Raw genomic sequence first — 9,974 nt, 5'->3', positions numbered from 1 at the left:
AATTGATTGAAGGAACATGCAAAGATGTGAGGAAGAAAATAGTTTGTGAGGATGATAGGTTGTTTGCAAGGGGGAGGACGGTATTAGAGATTGTAGCTGGTTTTAAACTTCATCGATTATTCTAATACTTTTTAAACAGTCAATTTTTTTTTCTTTTATAAAAGACAGTCAAGTTTTTTTAGTTTCTTGGTCACACAACAACAATATTTTGCTGAGTAACGCACCAGATAAAGTCCAATAAACCAACTTTTAAAGAAACTGCAGGGGGTGATATATGACAACGGCAAGAAATTAAGAAAAAATGGGGCATGATGAGAACTGTAACATATGAAGGGGTTGGGGCATTGTTGGGAACCTCCTTCTGGCAGTGGAACAGCAACACTTAGAAAGCCAGCAGAGCTGGAACTGAGTGGGCGTGGAGTGGAGTTGATACACAATGCTCTTGTCGGAGTAGAAGGCCATTTCAGATGTCTCAGTGTGGTGAGGTGTTTAAATGTGTTCTGAATGCACGTGAGCGTCTGCATACATGACAATGACTCTGAGTGTTTGTGTGTCAGTTTGTGTATGTTAATGCACAGATGTGTGTATTAGAGAGAACTGCATCGCTCAGTGTTGTATATATGTGTGTCAATGTCTGAGGATGTTTCAATAGCATATGAGGATGAAGGCATTTAACAGACAGCCAGGTCACAGTGCTCGAGGCTGGCCCTTAGTTGGATGACCGCTGACCTCTAGGGTTCAGCTACGACCTCTCCACCTGGCTGGGCTCCTGTGACTCTGAAAATGCCAAAAGAGGAGAAATACATGATGTAGACAGCTAAAAATGTAACAATACTTGTGAACTGAACTTTAGGAGAATGGCCTCCCTCTGGTGGCCATTCAGCATAAGTGCAACCAGGACTTGTTTTTAGGACAAAAAAATTAAAAAGGTCAGCATCATAAATGTACTGTTCTCAAACATTTTTAAAAACTACATTACTCTTTGTAATAGAAGTCAATAAAATTAATGGTCCGGACCCAATACAATGTTGATTTTTTTTTTTGGTGCGGTCGCATTCACACTGCCCTTTTTGCAAGTGAACCAGAAACCACACATGTGCTTAAGGTCATCCATTCAACCGTACCAGAGTTCGTTTGGAACCGGGCCAAGACCACCTCTTCAGCTGGGCCTCGGTACGGTTGTTTGGTCCGCACCCGAGTGCGATTGCTGTATTCACACCTGCCCAAAAGATCCGCACCAAGGAGTTCGAATTTGAACTTGAGTTCAATTCAGTTGAACCAATCAAGATAAGGTATGGGGTGGGACTTTATCAAACAATATATTGTACAAATATCACCATCAAATTCTGGTATAAAATTCTACCCACAGTCTGCTAAATTCAAGTGCTGCTGTAACAGTTTCTCACCTTTTACGGTTGCCTGGTCGTCTTTTGTTTCTTTAGGTTCACTGGTGACTGCAGGGTGGGCACTGCCTTCTTTATCCTCTGCCTTTGCGATGTTTGAAGAACCCTGCGTGCCAGGAACAGGGCATTCTTCCTCCCATCCATATTCTCCCCACCTTCCCACCCCGTGCAGTCCATCCCAAGAGTCTGAGCTACGAAGGCTAAGGCGTCTCATTCGTGAGACAGTGTCCACCTCCCTCATGCGGGCAAGTCTCTCCTCTGAGCCATGCCCGGGCGGGGCTGTAAAAAGAGCCTCTATTCTTTGGGAAAGTCCACGGCTCCGTCTATCTACACTTGAAACCTGAACTTCACCTGGACCTTGACTCCGGCCCTTATCAATGCCTTGGCTAGCAACGACTTGTTTTTTATATTTTTCTACTTGATCAGTGCTAGAGACTGGACTGCTGTGATCTTCACCGAGACCCTGCTCAGGCTTAAGTGTTTTCTGTTTTGTGTCTGAATCTGCCTCTTTGTCGCCTCCGTCCTGGGTATTATTATCTAATTCCCAGTCTGAATCATCTGTGCCTTGCCCATCAATCCCACACCCACGCCAACCCCCCAGACCCAGTTTTTCACCACCTCCTTCCTGTCTATCATTGTCTAAACCCCATGTTTCTCCACCAATACCCCATCTCTCGGCATCAAGGGACCGCCTCTCTCTGGACCAGAATCCACCTTGGCCTAAACTTTCCCCTTCCCACCCTGCCCTCTCCCAGTCCAACCCTAGAGATAATCTACGATTTGTAGAAGGAAGTACAGAAAGGGGAAGGTGATCTGGTGGAAATTCAGGACGTAGATCTGAATCTACACCCGACTGAGTCCACATTGCAGCCTTATTTACCCTCAAGATAACATTTGGTTCTTTTTTTGCCTCTGAGGTTGTATCACTACTTTGCTCTGTTCCTTCAGTAACAGGGTCGTTCTGCTCGCACTTCTCTTGCTCTGTCTCCCTAGATGTTTCCTCTTCTTTCATTTTCTCTGTCACTTCAGGTTGCTGGCTTTCAGGTGTCTCTGTTTGCTCTGTTTCTTTCTTTTTAACTTCAGAATGTCTCTGCTCAGCATTGGCAGGATCGTCTTTAATTTCAGCTGCTAAAATGTTGCTCACTTCATTCTCAACTGACTCACTGCCAGGAATATCTTGATCACCTTTAACCTTGTTTGACTCATCAAGGTTCTCTGCTGAACCCTCTCCTGTAATCAGAGTAGCAATATGCTTTTCAGCTAATGAAAGCTGCATCTGCCAGTCAGCAGGTACCTCTGGGTTAGCCTCTAAACCTGCTTTGTCACCAACAGGCTTTCCGGTTGCAAGGCTACAGAGCACACCCCTATTACTAAGGAACCTGTTAGTGTGGCTTGTTACCCTCCTAAAGCCTGAGCTCCTTTCCTCCCTGAATAATGGCATTGGCTCCTGTCTCCCATCTAATGCTGAAGAACAACATGGCTGCTCAGAATCTATGGGAGGCCTACCAGGCATGGGCACATGCTGTGGGGTTTCGATGCTCATGGCACTTCCCGGTTTGGATTTTATAGAAGCTCGGCTAACAGCGCCAGATTCACGGGCCATTTGGAGAGTTTGACAGATGTGCTCATAGTCTGGAGGGCTGGTTAGAGTGGAGGCATCTTGCATGGGTTGTCTATCTGCCCATGGGACCTCGGCTGACATGGAAGAGGTGGAGGAGGTTTGTGCAGTCAAATCGTCATCTCTTTGGGTCTCTTTGGGAGCTGGGATATCCAGCTTCACTGATCTGCAGGCTTTACGTTGGGTTATCTGGGACATGACTGTTTTGTAATCTCTGAAACTTGGTTCTGGTGGGGGAGGAGCAGGACAAATCTCCTCTCTTAGCTGTTTGCTGAAGCTCACACTCTTCCCAGTTGATGGTCGGGAAAAGGCACTCTTCACCTCCCGGTATTCTGGGTCACTTCCGGGCACCAGGCTTGGCCTAAGAGCAGTTGCAGGAATTCCAAGTGGATCTGAAGATAACCTGGATTTGATGCGGTCAGGGATTTGCATGGAGGAGCGGTTGGGAAGGTTATTGCTGGCAGTGCTGAGCTCCAGGATATCTTTGTAGGCCTCATTAAGATCCTCAATGCACTGGTCCACGCTGGGGCGTTTACCTGCTTGGTCTTGCGCCTCCTTATTGATGGTCTCAAGATCCTCGATGGCTTCCCATGGCCGTCGACACACTGGCTTCAGCAAGACCAACTGACCAAATGAATCTGGGTTTGGACCTGTGGCTGACTTTGCCTCTTCAGTCAGATCTGATGGTGGGGACTGAGCTGGGGGCTGTGTTGGTGGAGGAGGAGGAGGTTGAGATGGTGGTTGGTTTGGAGGTGGGGGTGGAGGGTGTGGCGGAGGATGTAATGGAGGTCTGTGGGAACCTGTGCTCTTGGAGAAGGTACCTGTCCGTGAAAAAGCACTGTTGCTGGATGGTTTTAGGCTTTTCTGGCCCTTCATGGGATACCCGTAAGGGGTGCTGGGGTCAGGAGCTCCTGAAGCCGCTGGAGCTGCTGGGGTCGGTGGAACTGATGGAACCGATGGAGCCGATGCAGCTGACGAAGCCCCAATGGCCCCTGGGGCAGCCCCTGGAGCCACCGATGTAGTCTCAGCAGGAGCTGTTACCTCTGGGGCAGCAGGAGCATCTTGTGCTTCTGTATTGGCGGGGCCTGGAATTGCATTGCTCTTTGTGGGCTCAGGGCTCGTTTGGGTCTCCTGATCACGGTACTGGTCCCCTGGCCAAGCCCCAGAATACCGTCGGAGCTCATCGTGTGGATTTGGTTTAATGATCCTAGAGCGTGAGTTCCTTCTGCGATGAGCTCTCCTCGTGGCTATGCTACTGGTCCCACTGCCAAGTGTGAGTGCTTGTAGCTCTAAGTCAGTGGAGGTGGTTGATGTGCTTTTGAGGCTTTGGTTTGGCAGGGAGCCGAGGGTGTTGCTGTTTTCGCTGGAGGAACTTGGTGGAGGTGGAGGAGGAATTGGAGGTGAATCTAGTTCTTTCTCTTCATTGTTGTTTTGATCTCGGGATTTTGCACTGGACTGTGAAAGTGGCACAGACACAAGGCAGAAGATAGTCTCACTGAGTTTCTTTTTCACACTCTTTTTCTCGGGTTCCTGGACTGGTTCTGTCTTTACAGTTGAAACACTCTCTGAAGAACCTTTATCCATGGACTTATCAGCCTTTCCAGACTTGTCACTGATCTTCTCAGATTTTATCTGGTCTATACTGCTATCTCCTTTAGCCTGCTTGTCAGACTTAATCAACTTGTCTGTAAATTTTTCAGATTTACACTGTTTTTCTAACATTTTATCAGCTTTAAGTTGTTTTTCTAAAATTCTATCAATCTTCAAGTGCTTCTCTAAGAGTCGTTCAGCTTTACTTTGCTTGTCTGAAATTCTGTCTACTTTTATGGGCTTTTCAGGGATTTTCTCTGCCTTGACTTCAGGCTTAATTTGTTTGTCCGTATACCTGTCAGCTTTGACTTGATCTGGGATTCGGTCTACTTGTATCTGGTCAGTTAATCTTTCCACCTTGACTTGTTTGTCTGTAAACCTGTCTGGCTTTACTTGTTCTGTAGGCTTATCTAATTTGATTAGGTCTGTGACTCGATCTGGTTTAACTTGCTCTGTTACTTTGACTTGGTCTGTTTTTGTCTGTTCAGCACCTCTCTCAACTTTGACCGGCTCTGGTACTCTCTCAACCTTGACTGGATCAGGGATTCTGTCTGCTCTATTTTGTTGGTCTGTACTTCTGTCTGTTTTAATGATTGGTTGCAGGGGTCTCAGCTGAAAGGCTGGGGGGTACTTGGCACAGCTCTGATCAGGTGCTACAGTTTCACTGCCTTTGTTCATACCCTTGTGCCAGCGATTAGTATTCTCCTGTTCAGTGAGAGCCGGTTTGTTATTGTCCGTGCTAAGACTCGGTCCCTGTGAAGAGAGAAAGGCACTATCATGTGTGGATTGTCCTAAAGTTGCAGCGCAGGGAAGCTCTTTGTTGACGTGACGGATCTTGTCCGCGTCTGTGAGCGAGTTTCCACAGGGCCCCCCTGAGACGTGCCTGATACGCGGGTCTTCAAATGGGACATACTGCACAAGTCCTGGACGGCTAGGTATGACAGGCCCGGGGTGCACAGGCCTTCTCGGAACCACTGCCATGCTCCTGTCTTCACGTCGCTCTGACCACGACAATCCTGAAGTCCTGGAAAACCACTGGCCCATCTCCGCACTCACAGGCTCACGTTTCCATCGGACAAGAGCAGAATCTGCTCGGTAGTTCTGTCCACTCCTGGGTGGCAGGAATCTCCTGTAGGAGGGGGGTGGGATGTAACCAGGGGGCTCCATACCAGTCAGTTCATGGTAAAATAGATCTGTCCTATATGATTCTGGTCTCAGGAGCTCTGCACTTTGGGAGTAACAAATGGACCGGTCTCGTAGCAGTTCTGAGCTCTGAGAGTAACAAAGGGATCGGTCCCGTAAAAGGTCGGCACTATGCGAGTGGCTGAAAAAACGATCACGCAGTAGTTCCGCACTCTGTGAATGGCTGACAAATCTGTCTCTTAGTGGTTCAGCACTTTGAGAGTGGCTCAGCATGCGGTCTCGAATTGGTTCTGCACTCTGTGAAAAGCAAATGGACCGATCTCTTAGAGGCTCTGCACTCTGAGAATAGCAACCAGACCGGTCTCTGAGCGGTTCAAAGCTCTGAGTGAAGCACACTGGGCGGTCTCTGGGTTTGGACACAGGTTCAGATGACAACGTTTCCCAGCTCCCCCTGTTTTGCTGGTGAGTCTCATAAGACGGGGGCTTGACGGGGCGGCTGAACCGTGGCTTTGGTACAACTGCAGAAGGAGCATGACTTTGTGTCTGACCACTCCACCTTTCTCCTGCTGGCCATTCACTGTGGTATCGACCATATGGAGCAGAGCTAATGCTTCTTTGTGTAGGGGGGTGATTTGGGGCACCGGTTTGAGGCAGTTCTCCATAGTGGGGATCTTCTGGGGAAAGGACTCGAGGGAGCGACTGGGACTTGGCTCGCACTGTGGTGGACACATTGCCCTCTGCTGGTCGCAGGCGGTGTTGCTGCTCCTGAGACCAATGTTCAGCCTCCCCATCTGACAGCTGCCGGCCCAAGCCCACTGCAGGGCGCCACTCCTCTGTTCCCAGGCTCTGGCATTTTCTCTCTCCAGTCACACGTAGAGTCTCTGGGCCTGAGTCTATAGGTTCCCGTATCCATGGGCCTTCCTCCCAGCGTGCCAGTGGCCTCTCAGCCCTGAGCTCCTCAACAGCTAGTACTGGACCTCGCCACAATCCTCCAGACACTCTGAGTTCCCTGGGATCAGCATAGTCCAATAGAGCACTGAAGTCCTGTCCCCTCCTTCTCCAGAATGAAATATCTCGCTCATCTGCATGTTCAGAAAATGTCAGGCTGGGAGCATCATAGAACCTAGCAACAGAGACAAATATAGATCAGCTTCATTGATACAAACAGATTAGGTCACATAATGGAATAAAATTATATTCATAAAGTCAAGGAAACAAGTATGAAATGGTTTGTGAGAGTTCAAGCATTATAATTACTAACTTATTCACATAACAAATGTAGTTCTAGCTGAATCTACACATTCACACATATGTTCTGTGATAAGTAGCAGGTCATTTAAATAATACAATTTAAAATGTTACATTCAGTATCTTAATAAATTAAAAAAACAATAGTGATACATTTTGACCAAACCCAGCATAGGCCAACCTATAACTGTGACATAACTAGGCAAAAATAGAATGAAATTTAGTCTGTTTAGTGTAATGACAAATAAAACACTTTTGTTAATGAAAAAGGTTTGTGTTGTGCATAACTCAGACGTTCATTTACTGTCACTTTACACACACTCAAAATGCACCTCAGGGCAAGCTATAGATGTGATTACATTCACATGGCCGATTCCTTTCAGGTTACAGTACATCAATGTGGACAGAGAGTCTAGATTTTTGTGATAAAATCACAGTGGAATGGATTAGGCTACAACATGAAATATGGATGACGTCTATTTTAATTGGTTTGTTTTAGGACAGTCTAAGACTCAGATTAACAGTTCAAGGTGTGCAAGAAGAAAGTTGTGCTTAACATTTGATTTTTCCATTAAAATTCACCTCACACACACATTCAAAAGCAGCACACATGGCATGATGCCCACTCAGATTCCAGGGCTCAAAACAAGGTGTAGCTAATGTGATGAACTACACCTGTGCAAACTTAAATAGTTCTGAGAAAGGCCCTAGCATCATTCCATGCAAATGCCACTTGGTTTGATTTTTTTTTTTTTCTAACACATTGATATTTATACATTTTCATATGGGTCATAATAATTGATAGAACACTGCATCCAAAACAATGATGAAACGCATGTGAATTCAAAATAATCCGCTAATAATAAAACAGATGTCCTTTATTAGTGTTCATTCAATTAGTTTAATATTTGAATTAAGCAAATGCTTTGCACCCTGTAAAACAATTGTTAAATGTTTTGATGCATGTCTTTTAGGTTACATATATATCTCGACCACATTTGCCAAGATTAGTGTTCACTAGTGATGATTACCATCACTTTTTGAAATAGCTTGTGGCTGGGATATTTAATGCAGATTGTTTAACACTCACTCAATTTAGTGTGTGTGTGTGTGTGTGTGTGTGTGTGTGTGTGTGTGTGTGTGTGTGTGTGTGTGTGTGTGTGTGTGTGTGTGTGTGTGTGTGTGTGTGTGTGTACCTGGTATTCATCACGTTGTGGGGACCAAATGTCCCCACAAGGATAGGAATACCAGTAGATTTTGACCTTGTGGGGACATTTCTCAGGTCCCCATGAGGAAACAGGCTTATAAATCATGCACAATGAGTTTTTTTGATGAAGTGAAAGTGTGCACAATCTCCTGTGAGGGCTAGGTTTAGGTGTAGGGTAGGTGTAGGGCGATAGAAAGTACGGTTTGTACAGTATAAAAACCATTACGCCTATGGAATGTCCCCATAAAACATGTAAACCCAACATGTGTGTGTGTGTGTGTGTGTGTGTGTGTGTGTGTGTGTGTGTGTGTGTGTGTGTGTGTGTGTGTGTGTGTGTGTGTGTGTGTGTGTGTGTGTGTGTGTGTGTGTGTGTGTGTGTGTGTGCGAACTTTCCGAGTGATTCAAAGTGAATCACAAACCGATTCACATTGAGGTCTTGCTAAATTGTTTGGTGATTCAAAAGAGTGATTCACTCACACAATGTACATCGATTTTCTGGGTCTGATTCTAATACAAAATACAACAAAAAATACTGGAAATTACCTAGTTTACTTGCTAAACTGTTTTACCTGATTCTATTTAGATTTCTACCATTTCTTTCTGTTTAACTTTTGAGATTTATGACATCCTATGATTAATGGGTTATGGTTATGCTAACTATCCATCAAAAAAGCGAGGATTTGAACTGTCTAGGCTGACTTTGGCAAAAAAAAGTTTTTTTTAACTTTTGGTTTAGAATCACATAAAAAATGTATGTGAAATAAACACATTTTAAAGGCATCAAATTAGATTATTTAATTGCTGATCTTAAATTATAAATAATTTATTATTTACAATAGCCAAAATCTGCTTTAACCAATTGGAACTAAAATAAATCTAAAGAGCCATTCACATCAAGAATGATAACTATATAAACGGCAATATTCTCAAAACTAATAATGTTCAGTAATTATCTATTTAATTATCTGAATAATTATTCTGCTATATGCAGAAAAACTCTTGCAGAAAGTAATTCCAATGACGTCTTTTTTGTGTTTGTTATAGTCTCACAGAATTCGAAAGATAATTAAAATTTTACAGTTATCATCTTAAAAAACATCCCTTAAAAAAAATGCAACAATATCTACACAAAACACTTTATTGTGGACACTAAACAGTGCACACTTACCCACTGTCTGTAGCTAGAGAATCACCCAGAGGTTGCAGGTCACCAAGGAAAGCAACAGGAACCTCCAATCTCCGTTGAATTCGTTCATGGCCCTCATTAATGTTGTTGTTGTTCTCTGGGTAAGCCTTCACCGGCGCCGGCCTGTACACCCCTGTGCCTGCTTCTGCTCCCCCCTCCGTCGTCCCAAATCCATTCAGAGTTCCTCCACCACCACCACCGCCGCCGCCACCACCTCCAGCAGGCCGGTTCTCTACATTATCACGACGACATTCGTTGTTTCGATTGTCATAAGGCGCAGAGGAAGAGGAGGAGGCAGGGCCGCTCCTGGGCAGTTTGTATCCATGAGAGATCAGCAGGTCCTCCACACTGTACATGATGTGTGTGTGTGTGTGTGTATGTGTGTGTATGGACGGAGTTGGAAAGGGAGCCCAAAGGCGTGTGTAAGTGTGTGTGTATGTGTGTGTGTGTGTATGTATGTGTGTGTGTGTGGCCTATGGGCAGTGCTGGTGCAGCAGGCGGGGACACAGCTGCTCAGCAGAGGCCATCACTGGAGAATAAGAGAGAGATAGAAAGAACATTACACTCTAAAACAATAAC

The 9,974-nt window shown here is 45.3% G+C and overlaps 1 protein-coding gene across 1 annotated transcript; it reads right to left on the bottom strand.

The window, feature by feature from the left end:
- Positions 1-742: 742 nt before the first annotated feature.
- jcadb (junctional cadherin 5 associated b) lies at positions 743-9,751 on the bottom strand. The gene is made up of 5 exons (XM_073848592.1): positions 9,378-9,751; positions 2,144-6,877; positions 1,364-1,720; positions 1,125-1,219; positions 743-777 (listed from the first exon to the last, which is right to left on the bottom strand). Exons 1-5 carry the CDS (start codon positions 9,749-9,751, stop codon positions 743-745), a joined length of 5,595 nt encoding a protein of 1,864 aa, XP_073704693.1.
- Between the last annotated feature and the right edge of the window lie 223 nt (positions 9,752-9,974).

Source organism: Garra rufa, chromosome 10 (assembly GCF_049309525.1).
Source record: "Garra rufa chromosome 10, GarRuf1.0, whole genome shotgun sequence".
NCBI lineage: Eukaryota > Metazoa > Chordata > Actinopteri > Cypriniformes > Cyprinidae > Garra > Garra rufa.
This window is presented reverse-complemented; position numbering and strand designations above follow the sequence as displayed.

Coding starts and splice junctions, on each gene's coding strand:
- jcadb (XM_073848592.1), bottom strand. CDS start 9,751: ATGTACAGTGTGGAGGACCTGCTGATCTCTCATGGATACAAACTGCCC. Junction 1,721..2,143: donor TTGGACTGGGAGAGGGCAGG/GTGGGAAGGGGA, acceptor AGATAGACGGAG/CCGTGGACTTTCCCAAAGAA. Junction 778..1,124: donor CCGGTTCCAAACGAACTCTG/GTACGGTTGAAT, acceptor TGGCATTTTCAG/AGTCACAGGAGCCCAGCCAG.